The sequence below is a fragment of the Dreissena polymorpha genome, chromosome 14, assembly GCF_020536995.1.
Source record: "Dreissena polymorpha isolate Duluth1 chromosome 14, UMN_Dpol_1.0, whole genome shotgun sequence".
NCBI classification, from domain to species: domain Eukaryota; kingdom Metazoa; phylum Mollusca; class Bivalvia; order Myida; family Dreissenidae; genus Dreissena; species Dreissena polymorpha.
In genome coordinates this window covers 52391685-52418902 of record NC_068368.1, presented here as the reverse complement: position 1 = coordinate 52418902, position 27218 = coordinate 52391685, and the positions used below count along the sequence as shown (strand labels likewise).

Below are 27218 nucleotides of genomic sequence, written 5' to 3'. Positions count from 1 at the left end.
CATTGGCTTCACATTAGCCCCAACAAAATATTGAGGTAAAAGACACAATATACCTAGAAACCTAGATTTATTTCATTGAACATTTTCTTAAGTGAAAGCCGTATAAAGAATTAAATAGCACATGTAGCAAGGATTTTAATTGTTCTAGTAGAATTACTCTGCTGACTGTATATAACTTACTCGCAAGATAAATTATATAAAGAACACAACTTTTGAACTATGTAATTGTATATTTTAAAATAGTATTTTATTTTAAAAATTTCGTAAAAGACTCCCAGTATTGTCAAAATAAAATGGTGTAAACTTTTGCACATATTATTTTGTCCCTCTCTTTATTTCACAGTTTAAGTTCAAATGAAAATTTCTATGGAATGTGTTGTCTGTATTATTTTAAGGAGAAACAGCAATAACATGTTTTGGATATATAATGAACAGAGAGACTTATATAAATGTGAAGATAATAATAACCCTTAAAGCAAAGAGCCGATTGAGCACCAGGGCCCTTGCTACACTGGGGGATTGGGGCCGGGGCCCTTAGAGGGGGGGAATTTCACGTCGTTTTCGGCGAAAAAAAGGGAATTTTACAACATCTTTTCACCAATCATTCAACACTTACGATTGCTCTATTTTAATGTAATTTACATAAATATACATTTAATAAAAGGTTTATAGCAAGATACCAGCTGGCAACATAGGTATAAAAGTAAAAAAATATTTTTTATTTTTTTTTTTTGTTTTGGAGGGGGCAATTTTAGGTGAAATAGGGGAAAAATAATACTATTTTAAGGTAGGAATAGGGCCGAATTTCGGCCCCAAAAACATTTATCAACAGAGCCTGAGGTGTGATAAATTTAATTGCATTCCTTGCAGTACAAATCTTGCAGTATGAAAACATTATTTACAGTTGATAGAACATCATATTTCGGCTAAATAATAACTCATTTTTGAAAAATAATGTAAAGAAAAATAAATAAAACTTTCTTGTGACTTTGACGGACATACGAACATCGGGACCCAATGTTATTTTCTTCAGAAGCTGTGTTGCATACTTTTTTTCTAAATAAAGAATATATATGGGTGGGTGGGGAATGGGATTATTGATGCAAGTACCTGAGGTTCAGTCCTCATGTTCATTATAAAGAAACGTAATGTAGTACTTCTTGCACATTTTCGGGATATTGATTTTTATCTATAAAAAAATACAGGATATGCATTTTAATAAATACGCATATTTATTAAACCTACCCAAAACTTTTTAACACACAGAAAGTTATCGATGGTGACACCTCTGCATCATCTTCCAAAACTCATTATTATTTTGAATTTCGTATCACATAATATGGGCATAATGTCAACAATGGTGTTCTGAAAATTATCTTTTCTAATTGAAATTGTTTCTGCTCCGTTTTTAATTAATTTGATTTTTAAAAATATGCTACATTTGTCTCGTTGATGTTATTGTCCGCCATTTCGGAAATGCAATATGAAAATCATTTGTTAAATACTCACTGATTGGCTAATAGCGTGTGGTATTGGCTGCAATAGCCAATGAAAATCGCTGACGCTTTACAAGTCGATTTGGCACAACAAAACAACCCGTATTATAAACAAATTTTGAACAATATTTTCGGCCATCTGCGCAATTTTTTGTTCTAGATTTGGATAAAATACTAGGTCGGCGTGTGAAATGTAAATAAAAAAACGAAAGTGACTTTTATTTTTATTTGTATTTGTCGAAAAAAAGGGTCGGTCGCTCCCGTAAAACAGATAATTAAAAAATGCTGGCCTGATCTTAGGCGTAAAGCACAAGCTCATTCTAAGTTGTCAAAATTTATACCCAGGGCAAAGAAAATAGCATTTCATTCACCAATGAATAGAACTGGTGTAATCACATTCACAGTAATATCTTTGTTTTAAGAAGGATGCTCATTAAGAAAACATTTTAACCAATTATAAAGCCCTTTAAGATCAATCAAATGCTCAAATTATAATGTAACCGGTTACTATTTTATTAAAATTAACAGAGATATACTTAAACGGTTACAATTTTACAAATACATTATTTCAGCAAAGATGACACATAAGGATAAAAATTAATGATAACATTGATACACTTATTTTTTTTCCACATTCATTCGTGTATATAATAAAGTAAATAAAAAAGCAACGCTCATGCTCACATGCGCATGATAGCATTGCATATCTATAGGAAATAAAAATCGACACAATAACACAAAATTGCATAAATTTATACAATTATAAAGAACAACTATTATTGTTTAAACATAATAAGAGCTACGATAACTTTGGTATTTACGCTTAAATCCTGAAAAGATTTCAAGAATGTTAAAATGTATTCAACATTTCAACTGAAAAGTTAATATTGATTTGAACATGAGAAATATTTTAATTGGTGGCGGACCTCGATTAATAAAAAGTAGTATTTCTAATTGCAAGACGACGTGTGTCCAGGCCGACATTTGTATATTAAGGCTCGGTCAAAGCAAAGCAGTAAATTATATTGAACTTACATTCCATTAAATAAATATCAGGATGAGCACCTGCTACTGGAAGCATTTGTCATCGAACTCTCACTCTTACATCTTCTGCCTTTGTCTACTTTCTTTTTACTTTTCTATTCAGAATTTTATAAGAGGCAGCGTCGAACGGCATTATCGTAATTGAAACATTCATCATCGAGTGATTGTAATACAATATAATTAACGTTGCATGTTTCGTTAAATAAAAGACTTATGGCAACGAATCAACACAAAATATACACGACTTTGATTACCGTCAGCCATATTAATCTGAATGATGCTGATTCGAAAACACTCACTCCGCTGCATCCCATTATATTTACATTATCAAATGACTGCAAATTGGACATGCCTAACTTGATCAAAGTATTTAGACATTTTGATAATGTGCATGCATTTACCACACGTATTACCGCATACAGCATACAGCATACTCATTTCACTTTATAAAAACTATATATAACTATAGAACTGTACATATACAGGTACATTTGATACAGCTAATAAGTCTTTACTCATCACTCAGTTCCAATGACAAGACAATCATCCGTAATAATACAAGAGAATACCCACCCATTGCAATAGTGTGTAGATAGACAAAAACGCAATTATTAATGTCCTTTGTGTTAAGCAAAAACAAGGTGATTTACAGTACATTATACAATCATTTTAAGAACGATACAAAACAAAACGAAAATGTATATTATGTTAGTACACTTTTTCCTTATTAGGTATTTGCACATGCAATTATATTTTCGATGCGACACGAATTATTTCTTCACAATACATTTTGTAATTTATTATTTACAAAGAAACAACATAAAGTTTAAGGGAAGTAGTCATCCATCCAAATTAGTCCAACATTTTGACGGTTTTTTAAGGCAAACATTTATCATGTGTACGCCAATACACACTATCTTAAACATATCGAGATATAAACACTTGTGTTAAAGTCGACTGTACTACACAATAACAGAAAGCTGTTCAATGCGTTCTGTATCCATTACACATCTTTCATATTTAATTGTGTCGCGTATCGTAACGTCATTGTTTGTGTTGTGATTAGTATGCATGCAATAGTTTTCGCTTGTTGGTGGTAGATTTATGATAGACCAAAACGCGGACGTTTTTACCAATACAAGCATTGACACATTGCATAGATTTTAACAAGGACTTTATGAATTAATACATGTTAGCATTACTTTGAAAAACAGGTCCTATTCGATTGAAAAGAATAATGTTAACTTTAAACAAACCTCATAATAGATGTGTAAACGGACTGCTCCAACTTTCCTTCCAGATGATATGCAAATCACATTTTGTTTTGTATGCAAATGTATCAACAAATTAAGACATACGCAAAGACAACTGTTTTGCACTTGTTAAATCAGGTAAGCAATCTTAAGAGGTTTGCTGCGAAGTTGGAGAAGATGTTAAAGCTCTTGTTGTAGGTAACAATTTCATTTCCGTCACTCTGTAGTCAACGATCTGATTGATCTGCACCGAAGTTGAAGAAGTTACAAAATCTGTAAATGTAATTCAGAAACAGTTATTGAAGACATTTGATAATCAAAATGCGAATATATAAGCTGACCATCGAAGTAGATATCGATGTTGTTCATATAATCCAGGAGACAATCTTGACAGACGGTAGGTATGTAGCCAGCAATCAGAGACATCAACAGTACACTGATACGCTATGAATGAAGTCCGGAAAACGGTCATGGCTGAGTGTCTGCATTCAGCAATCTGAGAGATCAGCAGCAACATTGGCGTAGATGTTGACATTTTGCACATAGTCCAGCACACAGTCATGGCAAAACTGAAACTGCTCCTGCAAATTTGATAAGATGAGTCAATGCAAGTTTACATTGGTAGACATTAAGTGAGTTTTTTTTCGAAATATTTAAATATTTATTTTGCCAAGATTTTTTTTGCCATTCTTGACAATATAATTCCTCTTTTGGCGCCCCAAAATGTTATTACATGTATGTTACATGGAAGCTTTTTCGTATGTTTTGTATAAACATTCAATGCAGAATAAAATCGGAGGGTCATAATGTGAAAACCAAAGATATTTAAAAATAGTTCCGGTCAACCAATTAAAATTATCTATCATTTTCGCTTTTTTTGAAACCGTGAAATATCAGTTTTATTTCACTGCTATTTCTCTATAAACTATTGGAAAGCATATAATGAAATGATTTTATTAATGCTTTATGAGCATGATACAGAACACAATTAGAATGCAGTCCATTTGGAGACTTGCTTAGCTCAATTGTATTGAAATTTGATTTATATGGCATATCAAGAGGAATTGTGTACTGGAAGGTATATTGTTTTACATCCAGGAATAACTATTTATTTTGAAATATGAAACGAACCATTTTTTATACACACTTCTAAAGCAAACTTGATTTTATTAATACAAATAAGTTGAAAGATACATGATTAACGATAACTTAAAAACAACAAAGTTCGCTCAAAACTGACAAGGTTTGGGATCGCGCCCTTTCTTCTGGTCTTCACCGTCATAACAGCGTTAACTACGCTGACCTCATGCTCTAACGCCATCTTCTGGAGGAGATTTGCAACAACACAAAACAGGCCGCATTTACTTGCACCATCCCTGAAACATTCGTGTTTTTTTTTATAATGTAAATTTAAAAACGCTGTAACTAGGATAAGCCAATGGCAAATAGAAACATTTAAATATAGATCATTAACAGACATAAGGAATGTTTTCCGCTGTTCAAGTATTTTGTCTTGCAGTCATTAAATATTTTTGGATATAGAACTTTTAGTAATTCGTCAAGTGTCCTGCTGTTGATGCCACTATTTGTTGAATTTATGTTTAAACATAAGCGATGTACAGGAAATATTTTTCGCCATGGTACCAAGCGGTATCTTTAAAGTGTCAGCAACAAAATTATATAATTACCAACAATGTAAAACGACTGGTTTCTCAGAGTTCGTGCCGGCAGTTACTGCGTCAACTTCGGCAATAAATCGCCGATAGTCAAACGGAGATTTTGGTACAGGTTCTTCCATGTCCCAGTCTGTAAACTCCAGATGCGTTAAAGACAGTTCGGCGTGTGTCTGTATGACAAACAAATAACGTCTTTATTTGTTAGGTGTTTAACGTAGAACATGTCCGGACATTGTGAGCAAAACAAACATATTAAAGCACAACCTATATGGCATGTTGGGTTGAGATAATGGTAATGAAAGAAAAACCTCCTCGCCTAAGAGATATACTACTATTATAATATAACAACATTTATCAAAGGTATATATACTTGTTTCGGCACTAAAGCGACATAAATGAATAGATAAAACATGAAAAATGATCAAATTTACAACCTGATTAGCTCGATTTTCAATAGTCATTGTCCGTTTAATGCGGTAGGAATTTACTTCGGGCCTCGAACAACGGACGTTGAAGACTCCTATCTTTAAAACTTGATTGTCCGCGGGTAAATACTCGCCGATGTTCTAAAAGGTGCATGCATAAGGTGCATACGAAGTACGAACCAACAATAATATGATAAATACGTGCTGATTTTTTTAATAAAACAATGTTTATTTTAAACAATAAATGTATTTATTTGTTGCGTGATTTTCATCATTTAGTATTACAAGAAAAAATGTAATTGTGAAGCTAACACAATAAAAAGATCGAATGTGATAACATAAAATAAAAAATATGTATTAACACATTTCGCAGTATGATGTAATATAGCTCTTGGAACAGAAGCAAAACTTACCCCATTGAACGATGGGTCAAAATCGACAATGCACGAACACTCCGTCTGTACAAGCATCGTGATGAAATCAACGACCGTATTCGGGAGAGGGGTTTGTGCAAGGACGTACTTATTCTTCGTTTTAAAACTCTAAACAGAAAGCATAAAACAACACGATTCGACAGCGTTTTGGGTGATAGCTAATGAAATATTTACTAATATCGGCTCGAGGTCCAAAATGCAAATAAGATTATTATAATATCAAATTCAATGTACTGAACAGGTTGGCACATATCAATAAACAGTTCAGCTGCAGAAATTATTATAAAATACAATGCGTCCCATCAAAATATGCAAATAATAACATACGGATAAGTAAACATTAACAGTCTATATATCTATATATTAAAAAGCTCACTATGCGTCCTCATGAGAACATATGATGTACTTTGATCAAAGAACAGTCGCTTAAACAACACGTACTAACATTGCCTCATGTGTGTCACAATAACATTTGGCGAATAAATATATAACTTAATGTCATTATTTCATTAGATTGCTGTCAACGTCTTTTGATGCATGAATAATAGCGGCTTTTGATACCATTTAAAGTCCAATATTTCGCTAACTTAAATTCGCTAAATTAATGTGTTCATCGTTGAACTCATTAGTGTTTGTCCATTTGTCATATGTCTCGAATATTATAGTTTACTTTGATTGTTTTAACACTCTGTATATTTTATCGTAACAGGAATTCAAATCGGTAAAAATTAACAGTAAACATGTTAACGTGTATTTTTCGAATTTTTCTAAAGCTAAATCGATTGCTATAGTTATTAAATTTTAATGTAGATGTATGAATGCATCGTTCACTTACACTCACGAACACTGCATTAATATAGTCTGAGGACCCTGGTCTGCGATTAAGGTGAAGCCGGAGGCGATGTTCATCTCCTGTATAGTATACATACTTTGAATCATCAACATATATAATACAATCCGAAAAGGAATAAAGGTATATGGTAATCAGATTGTATTATCTGACAAAACATAAAAGTCAAGAAACATGATAGGGTTATACATTCTTTATAACATCTGCTGATCTTTTATTTAAGGCTGGTGACTAAATTCCTATACAAACTGGTATATCGTATTCAAAACAAATTGAACATACAATTGACTACAACTCGGTTCACAGCGTTAAATGCAAAATGAAGATTTACAGAAATAAAAAATGAAAACAAAACAATAAATCCAACGTAATTAACAAAGATTATTTGATATAGCTTAAATGTTATTGTTTTTAAATAAAAATAATTTCACGGTGCTTTTTTGCACAAAGCTAATACGAATGTAACTTTATTTAAAAATACTTAAGTCGCAAGTAGAGGAATTGACTACCATTAGAAGTGCGATGCACTTTTTACATGACACCCATCATCAAGTTCGCAAACATACATAGTTAAATCCAAGGTATAATTAAACTGAACGTTTGCAATGTTCTTTTATACATTTCGCGATTTCAGCGTTAAATGTAATTTTCGTATCGTAAAAAAGTCCTATAGCATTTAACCTATAAATGTGTACATTTTAAATTCAATTACCTGGAATATCAGCCCCATCTCTATTTTTGTCAGCGCGTTTGGTGTTCTTTTCCACTGCTTCAGATTCATCCAATGATCCATTTGTTTTTATATCTTGCACATGCTAAAAAACAATATTCGCGCCTTTGAAATTTGTATTGATAAATAAAGTATACGATTATAATAATAGTTATCGGGTAGTCAAATCACACATAGTAATTAACAATATATTACTTTAAACATGTTGAAGATATTATCCTTTGACGTTGTATCCATATACGCTTGGAATTGTGTACCGGCAACGGGATGGACGTCATTTGTCAGAGCATAAAGAACTGCGTGGTGAAGATACTTATACTGGCCCTGTAATACAAGATATTGGCGTTTATATGTATCTGTGTGCATGCGCTGCTATAGGGATATGAATAAAAAGTATTAACATACATATGTATCTGAGTAATACTATACAATTAGTTTTATGTGGAGTACGAACGCATCAAATTATAATAGGTAAAACTAATCAATTTTTGGTATACCGACTTACAAGCAACCATGTTCGTCCAAAGAAAAACACTTTCAGAGCCCGTTGTCTTACACATATATGCATTTTGAAGTGTTTAATGAATAAATGCATGTTGCGTAAATAGCGTTGTCACCTTACGTCTTACACAATATACTTACAACAGTCTGAACCATATTCGGCCTGTTTTGTCGCATGTTTAGTAAACAACCGGGTATATCTATTGCCCCTTCTGCTTCGCCTTCCTTCGTTAGAATGTCTATAGCAATGAAGGTTCCTGTTCGTCCCACGCCTGCACTGTTCTCGTTATAGAAGAAAAATAGTTATGAATATTAACAAACTCATTGATTTATATGTGTCTCGAACATGAAACATGTCTAACTAAAAAAATATGAAACAATGATAATGTAATGAAACAATGTCATACTTATCGATATTAAATGATTAATTCAACACACAAACACACTCGCACACATATGCATTTTCATTATTGACAGAGTGTTTTTGTGATTTATTGATCATTTGTTTTACTTACTGGATTACGTACACTTATGCTAATATAATGATAAAATCAGCAACACAATATCATACACCCGCGTCCCGTCTCACTCACATCCACTACAATCATTTTCATCTGCTTGAATACCTGCAGTGCACGATGATTGGACCCACAAGTGTTGCCTGGGCACGCATGACGTATTGCCTGAACTCGATGATCGACGTTACATCTTCCGGAATATCCTTATCTGGCCACGCTGTGAAATGCAAATGCGTCAAAGTCCGCATTCGTCTGTCCTGCAAATCATAGTCATGTCAACAAACACGTTATAATTATTCATAAACTAATATATTGAATTCAAATCTCCAATTTAATTGACTGTTTCAATGTTGAAAATGCATTAGTTTTCATTAAATTTAAGTTATATGTACAGGTTAATTGAAAACTGCATGATAACTGTCTTTGTTCTCCATTCTGCTGTTTGTTAACATTGATATTAAAACAAACCTGTTTCTTTACAATAGCGAACGACCGTCTTGTGAATTTGGCATACTCGTCTTCACTTTGACATGAAACCCGGATGCCACCATACGTTTGACTGTCACCAAAACCGGGCCAGTACTGCTCACATTTGTCTTTCTAATGTTTTTAATGTCACAAACAAATTTAAATTATATATACTGATATGTGTTTTAATACACACACATTTGTAAATAAAAATTAACACTCTCAAAAATAAATATGCAAAAAAAAAACTTGTAAAGTAGATATTAATCGCAATGAATGCTTGTGTTATATTTTAACAGAACACACAGCAAAGAAACTGCATTGTTAAATGTCCTGAACATGAATACTGTACAACAACGTTACTCACCCCTTCCTCTACCAGATTTGTAAGCATGACGATTATGTCTACATTCTGCTGCCATACCATTTTCCAGAATGCTCCAAAATCACCAAGTTGTTTAGACATTGGCCCTATAATAGTATCGTCAACATGTGAAGTCGTATACAGGAATGCTTTACTACGATAAACGTCATCGTCTTTAATACCGACTTATTGTAATGACTTCTCTTATGTAAGTTTCAACTATAATAAAATAAGGTCAAGAACAAAAATACAAATCTTAATTTCGACATCAACGTTACTTTTATAGAATGAAACGAAATACTTTACCTAATGTTGCGATGTATTCGTTTCGCCGTTTGTAACCCTGAATCACAAATGAAAAATTCATTATGAGCAATGACCAATCAATTGTAGTCACTCGTGTTATAAATTGGTGATTCATGAATATAAGTTGCTAAATTGCAAACTTATAACATTTTGTTATAAACATAAATGCCGTCAGCAAATTTTAAACACAATTTTAACTAGATAAAATGTTCCTCTTGAAAGTTTGACAAAATAACTTACGTCAATGAAACTGGCGTTAATGTAGTCCGTGTGATCACCTTGAACCTTTACCCTGTGGTCGTCATCTTTATTTATAAATAATCGCATTTCAAAAATATGATTTAAAATGCAAATGTAAATCGAGTTTTATTGACGATCTTGGATGTACATGTGTATGCATTCAACAGTGAATAACTTAACAAAATTTTCATCGCACGTACACCATTGCCTGTTTCATAATCATGAAACTTAGCAGAAATATAAAAATAATGATTGACATAAATTCGACTGCATCAGCACGTGTGAAGTCTTATTAGTTGCAGATATAATTGAAATCATGCGTTCACATAGTACATTTGTACATGACCATAAACATGCAAGACCGACATACACATGCATTCAGTGGTTAATGTAAAGCATTGAGGCGAGCCTTTAAAACTTATAAATATATCATCTATCGTTCTACGTACATGGATATATTCCTTTATATCTGTTTTTGGTGATGTTCACCGTCATCTGCGACACCTTGTAGTCTTTTAGAAGACCGTATGGAAGTTTCTGGAACGTTTTACGAAATATGGCAATTATTACAAAGAACTCAAACATGTACTCCAATTAAACGTCATAAAGTGAAAACTCTACCGTATCTTCCGAAGACAACTGTGTTAACGTAATTTATATTGCCAACACGTCCCGTGAATGATTAAATTAAGTCTCAATAAACTTTACGATACTCTTAATTTTACATTGACTTCAGATGACGACTTTCAAATATAAGTTAGAGATACAAATCGAATACCAATTGACACACTCAGGACTAGCGTGTGACTACTTTACAAGTTTCTGCAAAAAACCTTTATACATTACAAAGACAATTCAAGGATAGGCGCTTGCATGCCTCTTTTGACCTATGATATATAGGTGTGACTTTTAAACACGTAAACGAGTTAAACAGGCAATCTATAGCGTTCGCATGGCAAATATGTGTATAATTTTATTTTGGAAATAATTTATAAATGATATAGTTGCAGTCTGGAGTTTGGGCTTGCTTTATTTTGCTTTATTTGTCCCTTGACCCCATGGGTAGGATCTTGATTTTTCATCAACGAAAATAGGTTTTACACATGTAATTATCGTCACTACGTGGTTAATGCAAAATGATCAACTTACGGTTCAAACAATCACGCACTGTCGGGAGGACTCAAGGACGCCGGCCCATACAATGAACAGTAAGCGTGGCAAAAAACTATCTTGATACCATACTAATAGTCTGCTTAGTTTTCAAGCGGGTACTTTCCAAAAACGCAACATTATATAAATACAAAGAAAGAACAAGACACCGCTTATAATTAGAAATAATGCTTCAACAATGGCGTACGGCGAATATACATAACAGAGGAAGCATAATCAAAACTGACTTCTATTGTCAAGGGTTATTTCATATACGCGTTTATGCCCTTAAGTTTGAAAAGTTACATATTGCACAATCTTAGTAAGAAACAATAAGCCAAAACCAAACATACTCAGACGTCAATTTAAAATGCCTTCACTTCACGGATTGTTTAAATCTAAGAATTAAACAGTTTTAACACGGGGCAAAATACCAATATTGCTAGCATATGCACGCGCATTTTTTCAGTACCTTGAACTCGGCTTCGTAATAGTCCATAGTCTTGGACGACACCAATTTGATCAGCTCTGTATTTTGTATTTTCAGATTTTTTATTTTATCGTCATTGTTGTAGTACACCCCTCCGTTCTCCTCAAATCTGATCGCATTTTTGCGGGCAATTTTGTCCCATTCATCTAGGAATACAATATAATATATAATAGTGGTTCAGATGTGTTGTGTGTTGCAATTATTATTCTAGGTCAGTTAATTAAACGTTGTTATATAGTTAAACAATAAAAACAATTATTCATAATTTATGGAGTTGAGCTCATGATGATTCAAAGAAACAAAAAACGAAAAGAACACTTTACTAAAGAATGAATAAGCCAACACAAATATTACAATGCACGTCAGTTTATTGTATGCATGAACTGCTTTATTTATAAAAAAAACACGAACAATGTCATAACGTTAACAAACACAAAGCAATTTCGCATTTTGCACATACCAATCTCAAACGTTTCTTCATCGGCTTTGGAACTCCAATCGATTGGCTTATGGGGTTGCATATTGCTGTTACAATAGGCAGGATTGAGCACTGTAATGGGTGCGTCATGAATTGTTACGGTTGATGTGTTTTCATAAACCGAACCTGTATGTCCTTTCAGACAAGAATAAGATACAAGTATAATTAAACTATAGTGAATGAATGCGTGTGTTATTGCGCAATATGTTCAATAGTAAATTGTTAAAACACAATTTCAATACTAATTTGTAAAACCACAATTGATAAAACTACTGAAATACACTTAATTTCTTACAAAGTGTACTGTGCTTAATTCGCGATGAAATCCGTTTTCACATTCTAACATTTAACATGATCTGTCACATTCCTAAATACTGCTTACCACTTCGAACAATAGTGGCATATACCGGTGCAGATGGACTTTCTACAATGGTTGGTGTTTCTTGAACGCCATCATGCTTGGTGGTTGATGCCTTTTCACAAAATGAACAGTTATTTGTCGTATGTTTTGACGTTGAATGGTAACATGTCGTATAGAAAACTAGAAGAAACATTTTGGAGAGAAAGTATTCATAATATCGTGACTGTCGGCATACAAACCTTCTTCGCATATACATAAATACAGCCACGGCAGCTGTCACAACAACGATTATTACAGCACCAGCAACACCCCCTCCAATTGCAGCTGATTGCACGGTATTTTCACTGCTCTCTTGCTGCAGAGCTATTACAAACAATGATTGTAATAGTGTATTAAAACATCAATTAATAGTTTGCCAAGGTATTTAAGTTATAGTTTCATTACAATTATATAATTTAGACCAAACACGAAATATAAGCAATTCGCATATTTAAGTCGTGCGATACACCATGTAAGGTCCGAATTTACAAGTATCTTGTTCTTATCTTAAATCATGAAAGAACATAAAATAATTGGTGCTAACTTTAAAACGAGTACAAATAAGATGAACCACGACATACTGTCGAATTCTTTACCTTCCATGCAGCCGACTCCTGTAAATCCTGCACTGCAACCAAAAAGACAGCTTCCTGTTTCGTTTGAGCATCGGGTGTAAACGTATTTTCGAGCACAATTCGCAGGACATTGCTTTTCACATGACGGTCCAATAAAGTCAAAGATGCAACCGCTCGTGCATGTTCCATTCATATTGCATGATGAGTTAACACAAGTATCACTACACGTCAGCAAACATTCATTTCCATAAAGATGTTTGGAAGCGCATTCCAAACACGTCCCACTCTCCCGCTCGCATATTGAGCAATTGGCTTTGCACTTCAATTCGCATGATAAATTCCAAAACCCGCTCACACAACCGTGTATGCAATGCCCGGTTAAATTACTGCAATCACCGCTAAAACAATATTTCGAACAAGGCGTACAGGGTCCGTCTAATTGCGGAGAATTCCAAAATCTGTCACGACACCCATGTTTACATTCTCCGGTAGAATTGTTACATTTATCGCCAATACACGTTGTAGAACATGGTGTGCAAAGCCCATATTTGTTAGCGTAATTTCCTTCAAGACACTGTGTACATTTAAAGTTGTTGTTATTTAATCCATCACATACCCCACAGTTGCGATCTATGTCGGCACATTCAAACTGACATCCCGCGCCATAGTAACCATTTTTGCATCCGTTTTTACACTGGAATAGCGATGTACATAATGTATCTTTGCAATTGTTGCTGCAGGGACAACATGTTTGGTTATATGCATAGTACGAAGAATTTGTACAGGACATGCATGAAAAAGAATCGCACAAACTATTTTGACACTTACATGCGTTTTCAGGTTTTGAAAATCCCTCTTTACAAGCTGTACAACTATTTTCGTCATCACACGTCATGCAGTTTTCGTGACAATTAATCTGACATTTTGCTCCCCCAAATCCTATCGCGCATAAAGTACACGAATTCATTGATGTACATGCTTTACAATTTCCTTGACAACGAGTGTCACATCTGTCTCCATAAAATCCATCAGTGCAACTTTGGCATTTATTCCCAGCTGTACACGTCATACAATTTTGAGGACAGTTTCCCTGACAGTTTGACCCGTAATAACCTGCCTTGCAGGACGAACATTGTCCAAATGGTGTGCATTTTTGACACCTGTTCGAACATTGCATATAACAAGATTGTCCATAAAATCCGTCTTTGCAACTTTGGCAATCATACTGAGTCGTGCAGTTGAAGCAGTTTATTGGACATTCTAACTCACATGACCATCCAAACCAGCCTGATGGACAGCAATTGATACCAAAGTATCCTTCTTTACATCCATAATTGCACTTACCAACATGTGTACATGCCTTGTTATTACATCCCTCAGGACAGCTAACATTGCAGTACGTATCGCGGTACCCGTCTACGCATTGGGTACATATGCCATTGTTTTGACAGTGATTAACCGCACATCCTACGCTACACGTCATGAGCAATGAATCTGAAATTGGAAAGTTGGACGTGTAGTTACATAGGCAAATGAAACACGAGTCATTAATAGTCTAATTTTATTAAACCATCAAATTTCACTATCGCGTGTCATAACTTGCAGAAACCTTAATTCAATTTTTCATTACCTTGTATGAACACTGTTATCCATACGTAAATAAATAATACGTTCCTCATATTGTATTCGCAAGTTATATGCTGAAATATAGCAACATTTAAAAAACAAATTAACATGCAAATATTTGATTTTTTATTGTGATATTTTAGTATGTGTGCATGTAGTATGTGATTTGACACTTATTATAATTAAGTCACATGCTTAATGATTACAACTATTTAAAACAATTAATTGCTTCTACTTTAAATTACTTTGACTATAACCTTTTATACACTTACCAGCATATACTCGCAACATCGTTAATTGTTACAAATAGTAATATTTAATCAGTTATGAATTAAACCACTCTCTGTTCAATCAAATATTAAGTATTATGACCAAAATATCACATACATTAGGTATTCGTGATAATAAAACAATATATATAATGGAATTTTATAGCGCAATAAATACATCATGTTATATTTAATCTGAAGGAAATTTTCTATTTTCATATTTGTAAGATTTGAAGAAAAGTAAACAAAGAATAGCGTTTCAATAGACACATTGTATATACTATAAACGTAACTGAAACTTGTACCATGAACAATAGCGCTCAAAAACACTGTATGAAATTACGATTTAAACAAACGACATTTACCATTGTAAAAATAATAGTTGTTGCAAACGGCAGACATTAGTTTGAATATCTTTATTCACAAATGAAAGTAATAATTGCCTATGTTAAATATTGTTTGCAAAACAGATAAGAAACTAAACGCATATGGTATCACCATCATTATCAGAAATTCCCGTTAAATAAAAACATAAATGTCAAATGTTCACAAGTATACCCCTGCCTGTAATGTTTGTTCTAAAGTGTTAATGACCGTTATATCCACTGACGTTATTGGTGCATTTTTTCAATTACTTGTTTCAAACGTCTGACAATATATATTTTGCTAATAATGTTTCAGATCTTAACTAAGTTTGATTTATAACTAGTTATGCTATTTTTATAAATAATATAACACTAACAATTAAGTTGAAAAGAGTATGCCATTCAAAGAAATGAACCAAGAATTGTTTTATTCACTAAAAACTATTAGATTTGTAACAAACACATGTAGTTACGTCTACGGTCGAAACTGTATGTTTTCCATTGCAATTAATTTTACTGTACTATAAGACTTAACGAATGGTATTTACTTCATTTTATCGAAATTTACTAAAGATGTCGCTCGTTGTAAGTCTTTGTTAAATATAGATTTTCAAAATGACGCAAATTCTTCTAAATGAATACACACATTCTTGTTAATAAATACACTACACTGAAAATAAAATTCTTGTTTACATAAAACAAATATTTCCTATACAATTAATATTTGTATTATAAGTTTAAATAACTCTAAAATCGAAAAAATACTTGCTTCATATACAATGGATGACAAAATCGGCGATTACACGAAAACAATTTGAAAAAAGAAGTGCAAATGGAGATCACGATATTGTAAAAAATATATTCCAATTTAATCACAAAACAATTGTGTGCATGCATATCATCCTGTTCGTTCTATGATTAATTCTTTGCTAATATGACGGTCTATTGACACATGACTGCATTTGAAATCTGATCTGAGCCTTGGTCCAAAGTAGGTTAATTGTTCATATCATATCATTATTTATCTTTAATATGAAATAACGGGGTCGGGGATTTATGTGTAAACAAAGCGAATGCACTATTTACTGGCATTTATGGAACGTTTAAGATGTACAATATGCATAGTTGAATATCCATGGGCATTAAGTTCACATTTGAGTTAATATACAAGTATATTTCGTTAAAACATCAGTTATACCCCGTCTTGTTTACGTACAGCGCGGGTATTGGCGAATTATAATATTGACATATACCTCGTTTAACTGACACACGAATAACTTCCTTGTGTGTTTGTCTCTTTGTGCGTAAACAAGGGATTAAATTACGCTATATATATATATATAGCGTAATTTAATATCTTGTTTACGCACAAAGAGACAAACATATATATACATATTGACTTTGCATTATTGTTTAATCCAGTTTTTTAACATAATAATAGTATTATTAGTGTGTACACGTGTTTATCCAATTAATAGTCAATTTAATTTTGTTCAATTCACAACTAATGTTAGTCCTTTCATAACAAGAAAGGCAAAAAGCTTCATTTGCAATATAATCAAGTTTAAGTCACCTGAAATTTATACCCGAATAACATTCGAACATCAAATACATAAATACCGTACTTACATGTCTTTGTCAAATTCACGTTATTGTATTGCAACCAGTGTTAGCCGGGAGTTGTTGTTACAAATAGATATGCGAAATACTTTGATACTTCCTTGTTTGTAATTGGCTAATATATTGCTCTCACAATATATTTTAAAGGAAAATATTACTAGACTTGCGACACCTTAAGGGTTTCGCGGGATGGAATGAGTGGGGAGATCATATACAATTTTCAGCTTTCCGGAAGCAAGGACCCTCTGGACGTGAACCATCAGCTTTCCAACACTATATGATTCCAGTTCCAAAGCACATATTGCATTAGTTCAATGGGAAGAACATAAAACGTCATATTTACAAATCTCTGAAAAACAAACAGTGCTAAAAAATATTTAAAGTAGTCATTTACTATTTAATTGATTATGTCCTCTGATTGTTGCATTTTTAATTAAATATGTGTTCCTATATGCATTATTGTTGTATTGACTTAAAAAACTAAAATGGATGCCAATTCTTAGTTTGCTGTCTAAGTCTACCCTAAAATTATACATGTTTCTTGCATAATTGAATTATCAAAACTGCATACTTGTAAAGGCATTGACAGAGTTATTTGGTTAAGTTAGAGACAAAGTAAAGCAATATATTCATTTTTCTTAAAATGAATCATCCTCTGAAGCCCCCACTGGGATTCAAACCCAGATCTCTTTCCTCTGGAAGGAAAGTATTCTATCTTGAAATACAAGGGCAAGTAAGAGGAAAATTTGCAATTTTAAACCTATAAACATATAAACTTAATTTTTCACATGAACTTAGAAACAACACAGACATCTCTGAATCTGAAACACATTACAGTTACAATTCAGGTTTTTAGTATTGTGCATTGTACATGAATGTTTTAAATATTGTATTTATCCTTGGTACACAGAACTGCCTAAAGATGCGTAAAATACCAGTATTCAAATCTGAAAATATCCCATGTGTTTGTTTCACTCTGTAAGTATCCCTATTTTATTTCAATAAAGAAGTTTTTCCTTCTCCTGAAAATTTAACTAAATGTCAGTTATGCTACTTTTTCATTCAGCAAATGACATGTGTCCGTAATGTCAATTTTGAAAATTTGGTAAAAACAATATTTTTACCAAAAAGGTAGACTTAATATTATTAAACAGTTGATGTATGTCACCTTAATAAAAAAAAAAAAAATGGGAAAGAAATAAAATGTTTAAAAATGTCAGTTACATGACTTATAACATTAAGTAGACGATATAGCTTGATACTTTAGGATACGAGTAGACCTTAACACAAATAGGATAAGAGTAGACCTGAACACAAAATTTACCCAAATTTTCAATTTTCTAACTATAAAAGGGGGCATTATTCTGTCAAAAAACAGAAAAAAATGGGTACGAAAAAAATGTGTGTACGAAAACAATTGGGTAAGAAAAAATTATGCCAAAAAAATATATGCTAAAATAGCTTGGGGTCTTGACCACCAAAACGGCTTGGATTTTAATTATGCTGAAATAACTCGGGGGTCATGACCACCAAACTGGCTTAGAATTAAATTATGCTGAAATAGCTCAGGATCTTGACCACCAACCTGGCTTGGATTTTTATTATGCTGAAAAAGCTTGGGATCTTTACCACCAAACTGGCTTGGATTTGAATTATGCTCATAGTTCGGGTTCTCGACCACCAAACTGGCTTGCATTTTAATTATGCTGAAATAGCTCAGGATCTTGACCATCAAACTGGCTTTGATTTTAATTATGCCGAAATAGTTCAGGATCTTCACCACCAAACTGGCTTGGATTTTAAATATGCGGAAATAGCTCGAGGTCTCGGCCATGAACTGGCTAGGATTTTAATTATGGCTAAAAAGCTCGGGTTCTTGACCACCAAACTGGCCCTTGATTTTAATAATACCGAAATAGTTCAGGATCTTGACCACTAAACTGACTTGGATTTTAAATATGCTGAAATACCTCAGGGTCTCCCCCACAAAACTGGCTAGGATTTAATTATGCTGAAAAAGCTTGGGGTCTTGATCACCAAACTGGCCTGGATTTTAATTATAATTTATACCGAAATAGTTCAGGATCTTGACCACTAAACTGACTTGGATTTTTATTATGCTGAAATAGCTCGGGGTCTCCGCAACCAAACTGGCTTGGATTTTAATTATGGTTAGAAAGCTCGGGGTCTTTACCACAAAAATTGACCACCAAACTGGCTTGGATTTTAATTTAACCGAAAAAGTTCAGGATCTTGACCACTAACCTGACTTGGATTTTAATTATGCTGAAATAGCTCGGGGTCTCTGCCACCAAACTGGCTTGGATTTTAATTATGGTGAGAAAGCTCGGTGCTTGACCACAAAATGGCTTGGATTTTAATTATGCTGAAATAGCTTGGGATCTTACCACCAAAGTGGGCGGGGCCCTGGGGTGGGTAATGTGAACATGGATGGTCGAGACACTGTGTTGTCATAAGAAATCTTAAGTATTAATTTGAAGTCAATTGGTAAAAAATGGTGCGGCAGAGGCCGACGCGTATTCCCATGCCGCAAGTTTGACCCAGGGGGCGCCCCAGGGTTGGTAATGCGGCCATGCATGGTTGAGATTGACCGTAACTATTGTCTTAAGAGATTTCGAGTGCTTGACAGGTTAATGTAAGCCATCATGGAGACGGGTGGTTTATGTGGGTTGGTGGTAATTTAAAAGATGAAGTTTCAAAAATAATTATAAAAATAAAATTGGGGGGGGGGGATTATGGGGTGGGGCATGGGGGATAGTTTGGGTGGCAGTGCATTGTGGTATGTCAGGTAAGTGTTGTTTTGTCAAAGTATGAATCAAATGTGATCATAAATAAAGAAGTTATGGCAATTTAAGCAAAATGTTCAATTATCTAAGTATAAAAGGGGCAATAATTCTGTCAAATGCTTGATACAGTTTTCTGCTCTTGTTTATAGATTGGGATCATGTTGGTAAAGAAGTATGCAAAATATGAAAGCAATATGGCAAAGGACATAGAAAATATTTGAGGTGGTATGCAAACTTTAACATAGATTTATCAATAATATGCATATTCTAAGTATAAAAGGTTAATAATTCTGTCAAAATGCTTGATTCAGTTGTCTGCTCTTGTTTATAGATTGGGATCATGTTGGTAATGAAGTATGCAAAATATGAAAAACAATAAGTCAAAGGACATAGAAAATAGTTAAGGTGGTATGCAAACTTTAACATAGATTTATCAATAATATGCATATTCTAAGTATAAAAGGGGCAATAATTCTGTCAAAATGCTTGATACAGTTGTCTGCTCTTGTTTATAGATAAGGGTCATGTTGGTAAAGAAGTACATGTATGCAAAGTATAAAAGTAATTTGTAAAAGGACAAAAGAAAATATATGGGGGTAGTACACAAACTTTAACATGTGCACGCTAACGGTAACGCCGACGTGATCAGGATAGCTCCATTATATATATTTCATATATATTAGTCAAGCTAAAAATGAGTGAAAATCTCTGACCTGTCTCCACCCCATCCCCTTTAACTTTGACCCAGGGGTCAGATCAAAATTCCATATAGTGCAGGGTCGCACATAATGCTCATAGCTACCATGTGTTTAAGTTTCAAGGTTCTAGTGCTAATGGTGTAGGAGATAGTGGCTAGGACAGACGGACAGACTGATGGTGGAGATAACCACAATGAACCTGTTAACAGCCAACTAACGCTGCCAACAAAGCACAAGCTTTACGTGTCAGGATGCGGCACTAATCTATACAAACTGCATAAGGAATTACAAGACGCTAGGGTTTGAGGGACACCAAACCTGATTATGAGTCTTCACACCTTAAGCATTTTAATAACCCTTTGCATGCTGGGAAATTTGTCGTCTGCTAAAATGTCGTCTGCTGAATTTCTAAAATAAGCATTTTCTTCAAAAAATTTTCAAAGAATACTATCAGAATAGCAAACAGTTTGGATCCTGATGAGACGCCACGTCTGTGGCGTCTCATCTGGATCCAAACTGTTTTCAAAGGCCTTTAAAATTCGGTTCCCGCACTGAAAGGGTTAAATATACTTATTTGCTTGTGTACATGTACCTGATAATAAATTATTATTATTACCTGTTTTGGCATCAACAAGCTTTAATCAATTGGCCCTCAAATTTTGCACATAAACGCTACATGATCACCAATATGCCTTTTCATTTCAAGTCGGAAGCAATTTAGCCCTTATTCGGCCATTATAGGGTGGAGGATCTATTTAAAATACACTATTCCAGATACAAAAATATGAATTCATTATTTAATGCACTTATTTTCTTCTCTTTTGCTACGAAATGACCATAAACCAGCTTTCCCCAGTCATATTTTGGCACTAGCAGATGATATTCTTTTTTACATATGAAAGGTAAAAAGAAATTCAAGCAGCATTTTATAATATAAAGTTTAAAATGCACTCAATCATGCACTTCCAAACAAAATTATTGTAATTCTGTTATTTATAATCATATTAATAATGCCTCATTTTTCTCAAGTTTATGGTTTACTATCTTTTTTTTCCCAATTTTATGGTTTATCTTGATTATTTTCTGAATTCAAAAGGCACTGGCTTAAAAAAACTGTCTATGCATGTAACTGTATATTGAAATCTCTTTATGAGTGATTATAAATGCATGATAAAATTCTAACATGTTATGTAATAGATAAATCTATATTGTTTGTATTTTTCGTAAACATTATTAGCCACCGTTGTTGTCAAACATATATTTTTGTTTATTAATGACGTTGTTTCACAGATTACTGTAACAGAGCTACAGATAAGGTGGGCATTTGTGCAAATACCCCATGTAAAATTGCCGATTACGCATAGAAAAATAAAACCATGCGTTCCGAAACCCCATTGAAATTGCCGATTACGCATATCATATTTTTCCTTTGCATAACGAGTAAATTTGTCCCGGAAATACCCTGGTCCGAAATACCCGGATTCTTTCCGCTTTGTTCAAGGGCTTTCAGTATAACCTTCAGAACAATAATATGTACGGAAAAAAGTGTCTTTGTGACTATGTGTTATTGTTGTGAAAATGTCGAAATCGTGAGGCCTTAAAAATGGAAACATCGTATCCTAGGCACAAAGAAACTCAATTTTAAGATATTTAACCGCAGGCAACACAAAATCAGAAGCGGAAAATATAGTGAAACTAATTCTTGACGATATTATGTCGGAGGCAATTGCTGTCAGTGCTTACATTGTAAGAAAACTGGTGGAAAAAATCGTTGAACTTTTTTTTGAATCAAGACTGTATATTATGGATACATCTACATAATTACACAAAATCTCTGAAACTAATCAATTAAGAGTGGAACTACAACCAGCTTATTCAGATAAGCAGGTGAGAATTTAAGACAATGAACATACCCAATTTTAAAACAAAGGTACCCAATTGTCAATTAAAGTACCCGTTGTGGGTACCGACTTTTTGGTACCCAATTGAATATGAAAATACCCATTGAACTCAAAAGTAGTGGTATTAACCCAATTACTCAGAAAAGTTATCTGGAGCTCTGCTGTAACGTACAATCTTTATACGGAATGAAGGAGTTTTTATTTACAAGTACACTTTTGTATTTTTTTGATAGTCTACTTAATTTTGTTTACTGTTAAATAAAATAACGCCCGCACGCGTCAGACTAATGTCGTTAAAATCTAGAGTTTAAATGAAATTATGTCACACGATATACGTATAAAAATATTTAACTGCATGTCCGACTTGTCGTCATTAAATTCAAGTCGTCATTAAATTCAAGATTTAAAATGAAAATACGTCACAAGATATATGTACTTCATACCATACGAGTTTTTTAGGATATTTCAGATCTGAATACTGGTATTTACGTGTTAAACTTTAACTGTAATGTATCGCAGATTCAGAGATGTATGTTTTGTTGTAAAGGTCATTTAACCCAACATATCTCAGACACAAAGAGTGTCCAAATTTGTGCAAACAATTAAATTAAAACTAAGACATTTATCGATTGTCATTACCCTGCTGTATAATTTATTTGTGTACTGACATATATTCAATTGTGGTGAAATCAACCGGGATCACCTTGGTGAGAATCTGGTGGAAAAATACTCTGCAGCTAACCTGAGACATCAGTCTGTCATGATTGATTGCTCAGTTGTACATATTTTTCTCATTCTGGCTACCATAACTTTAAATGTCGCTTTTTATGATTTTTGACTGGCGCGACTTTATAGTTATGGACCAACCCCATTAGGAAAGTCAACCAGAAAATGCCGAAAAGTCGACAGTTTAAAAAAGACCGGTCCAAAACAGCTTTTAAATGCAGTTATTGGCCCATATCAATCACTTGATTGGAAAGATTGACATTTTTCACATTTAACTGATACATTCTTTCACAAAATACTATCTTAAACATTTAAAATTTATCTATTCTGCTCTTACATATCGAGAAAAACAGCGATGGGACAGACTTTCTTGAAATGCGAATCTCCCGAGATTTCACGGTCATATGATGGTATTTCTACTATTTAGTACATACCATGTGCTCAAGTGTTTTTCAAATTCAGAATGACATTTACCGGTATTTTAGAATATTCTGGCTTGTTTTGTGAACAAATTGGTAGTGTAAATACAAACTCAAAGTAAATATTTAAAACTACCCGATTCACACTGAAATCATTTTATAATCCACCAGACTTGTTGTTAATCACAAATAATAGATTTTCAGAAAACGAAAGTATGTTTACAATTTCAGCAAAAAATTGTCAAGGTCGTTCGAAAGTATCCAAATTAAAACTAGTCTTGGACAAAGCGACAATGGCGTCAAAATTGTGAATTTCAGACTGATGAGAGTTATTTTCATCTATTGTAAGATGCATTTGAAACATTTGAACCTTAAAATATTCCTCGGTGCAGTAATTTATATTCATTCACCAATATATGTAGAAATGTATCCAAGAAAATGAGTATTCTTTGATTTAGCATGACATAAATATGTTACGACTCTGGTTGACTTTTGATACGGGGTTGGCTTCATCATACAGGTATGTCAATACTATATCAGTGTCCGACAAATTTCTTATTGCATGTTATAGATATTACATGTATGTGCACATGTATGTGTACTTAAATTCGGACAGCACGTTTAAGTTGGAAACGTAAATAAAGCGTTTAGATGATCAATACGACTGACTCGTATGGTGTTAATCAATGCAATTGCTCTTTTTAACAACAAATACCGAGTTTCAAGAAATCAAGAGTATTAAATCATTTATTTACTTGTGTCCGACTTTAAGTTCTGTCCGAATTTACGTATTGCATCCGTATGTTACGACACTAGTGTGCAGTCAGTATACAATACAATAATTGTTTCAATAATGAAGGAACTGATACAGTGTAACGGTAACGATACAGCGTGTTTACATTATATTTTATTAAGAGGAAATGTCAATGCCAAATAATTCGCGAGATACCCCGGTACTTTAGTTGAAATTCACAACGAAACTTTTAATGGAAACTAAATGATCTCAATGATGTACCGCTACGAAATTTTTATTTACAAATAAATACACCCATGCCAATTTGTGCGCGCTTTTTATCTGGACCAGGGGCCTATACGTTTGTATAGGTCCCTGTCTGGACAAAGAAATTCATTTATTAAATGTAGAATTTTGTAACCTAAAATAGCTGTACACAACGTGTGCAAACCGTCGCAGGGATTTACGCAAGTGCAATTGAACGGTCCTGATTGGGAGCTTATTTCATCATATCTTTAAATAGAATCATATGCCGAAATTCAATTGACACTTTAGAAATTTCAACGTTTGTGTTTATGACTCTCATCGTCTATATTACCCTCCCATATTTGGTTTAAAAAAATTAAATTGGGCATATATGGGATTATTGATTAACAGTCGATCAATCCAATTATTAATTGACAATGCAAACTAATTAGCAGGTGTTAACCCGTTGTTATTAATATTCATTTTCGGTTTCGTTACCGTTTTGAAGAATCCGCTATTGTTTTGATTTATTTAATGTTCGGCATCCTTGGATATTTAACGACATCAAAAACGTAGTCGCTCTTACTCATTGTTGCGGTTACAAAAGAATCCAAAACTGCGAAATGATGTTGCATCATGTGCGCCAACTATCCACCGGCTCTCATTATATTATTAGCAGACGACAAATGTTGATTCTGATTGAATGATTAAAATGCACTCTTACTGTTTACGACATTACCGCAAGTGATCGGTGATTGATAAGATAATTGATTGCACTTTGTTATCGGATTATAAACAAGACACGGTGTAGAAACACGGGTCAGCGTGTTTATTCTACGTATGTCTGTCAATAAAACGGGCTACCGCTCTTATAGATTTATAGTAGCCCGGCGGGCGTCAGCTGAAACATTTCAGTAGCCCGATGAAAAAATTCTGTAGCCCCCGGGCTCCGGGCAATGGATTTGTCGGACACTGCTATATAAATTGTACACTGAAGTTTCTTTAGCTAATATTTTTCTTATGTTGACAGACCATTGACATTGCTGGGGTTTGTTGAGATAAATACTTATTATCATCAGGGGCAGGAAGACATTATAGACATTAAACAGCGTATCATTACGTAGACAACAGTTGCACCAACTGTATGCGTAAAAGGTAAATCAGTATATTAATAATTATGTTGACACTAGCTTACGTAGCAACGTCCGAAAATATGAAATATCCGACATCTATTTCAATATTTAAAATTCAAGATATAATGACTACTGAACTGTTTTACTTTAAGGAAAAAACAGTAAAAGTTGTTTTTATGAAAATGAAACACAACAACAATATACTTATCATGATAACGGCTAAACGACTTATTATCCCAATATAAACTGTCATTGAATCGCACATTTCAATTAAAAATTATTCCCTTGAATGTTAATGCATATTGATATAACGAATTCATCAAACGTTATCAAACATGAGTATTTTTGCATTGCATCGGATTCCCACAATATTTTGTGGATGTAAATCGGATCCGGTTGTTGTTATGTGTCAAGCTCATTTTGCCAGTGAGATACTTAAATTTCTTGCGTAGTAAAATCGGCTAGATTGAACTTTACCGGTACGCAGTTGTTTACCACTATCAAATCTACTGTAAAGTACACAAAGATACTTACATAATTCTGCCGTATCTGTCTGAATAAACATCCGCTGCACAAAATATAGACATTTGTATTAATGATTATTAAACACAATCATATTTTTCTGTGTTTATTGAATTAATGACACTGAGTTTCTTTGTCGCGTTACAAGATGGCGGATGTCTAACGCTGTTTGTGAAGTGACGTCACAATGTTTATTTGAGCGCGTGCCCGTTCCCACAAAAAAGTTTAAACACAAAATACTCGAAAACTTGATTTTGCCAGGTATACCCCCTACGCCAACAGGTAGATCGCATTCTGGTCCATATACATGTCAAATTTCAGCAAACGTGTTCGGCCAGTTTTCAAGAAACTCAAATCGCGGCTATGCCCAACTTAACGAAACTTAGCCCCCTTTATCATTCGTTCGAATGAACGTCATCAATGATGACGTCCAATACATCACTCATTCCATACTAGAGTTGGCGACACCTTAAGGGTTCGCGGGATGGAATGAGTGGAGATTTCAAATCAATTGAAAATCGATTATTTCCGAAATAAAAAATTTGGTACGAAAAATATTGGGGCAGTGGGGTTACGAAAAAAAAAAAAATGGGTACGAAAAACAAATTGAGTACGAAAAAAAAGGGTAAAAAAAAATAAAGGTACGAAAAAACTATTTGGGTCGAATAAAAACTTAGTACGAAAAAATTTGGTGTATCGAAAAAAAAATTTGAGTACGACAAATGGGTACGAAAAAATTTGGGTCCGTACAAATTT

At 33.6% G+C, this 27218-nt stretch overlaps 1 protein-coding gene across 1 annotated transcript; it reads right to left on the bottom strand.

Annotated features, from left to right (window-relative positions):
- Positions 1-2233: 2233 nt before the first annotated feature.
- Positions 2234-15102, bottom strand: LOC127858725 (uncharacterized). Its single transcript, XM_052395960.1, has 20 exons — positions 15028-15102; positions 13419-14891; positions 12805-13146; positions 12405-12557; positions 11927-12090; positions 10755-10842; positions 10306-10370; positions 10066-10102; positions 9763-9866; positions 9396-9527; positions 9036-9184; positions 8551-8686; positions 8104-8232; positions 7891-7993; positions 7164-7240; positions 6308-6436; positions 5904-6035; positions 5482-5639; positions 5034-5169; positions 2234-4374 (listed from the first exon to the last, which is right to left on the bottom strand). Exons 1-20 carry the CDS (start codon positions 15074-15076, stop codon positions 4282-4284), a joined length of 3849 nt encoding a protein of 1282 aa, XP_052251920.1. The 5' UTR covers positions 15077-15102; the 3' UTR covers positions 2234-4281.
- Positions 15103-27218: the final 12116 nt, after the last annotated feature.

Coding starts and splice junctions, on each gene's coding strand:
- LOC127858725 (XM_052395960.1), bottom strand. CDS start 15,076: ATGAGGAACGTATTATTTATTTACGTATGGATAACAGTGTTCATACAA. Junction 10,843..11,926: donor ATTACGAAGCCGAGTTCAAG/GTACTGAAAAAA, acceptor AAAACGTTCCAG/AAACTTCCATACGGTCTTCT. Junction 9,867..10,065: donor CGAATACATCGCAACATTAG/GTAAAGTATTTC, acceptor ATACTATTATAG/GGCCAATGTCTAAACAACTT.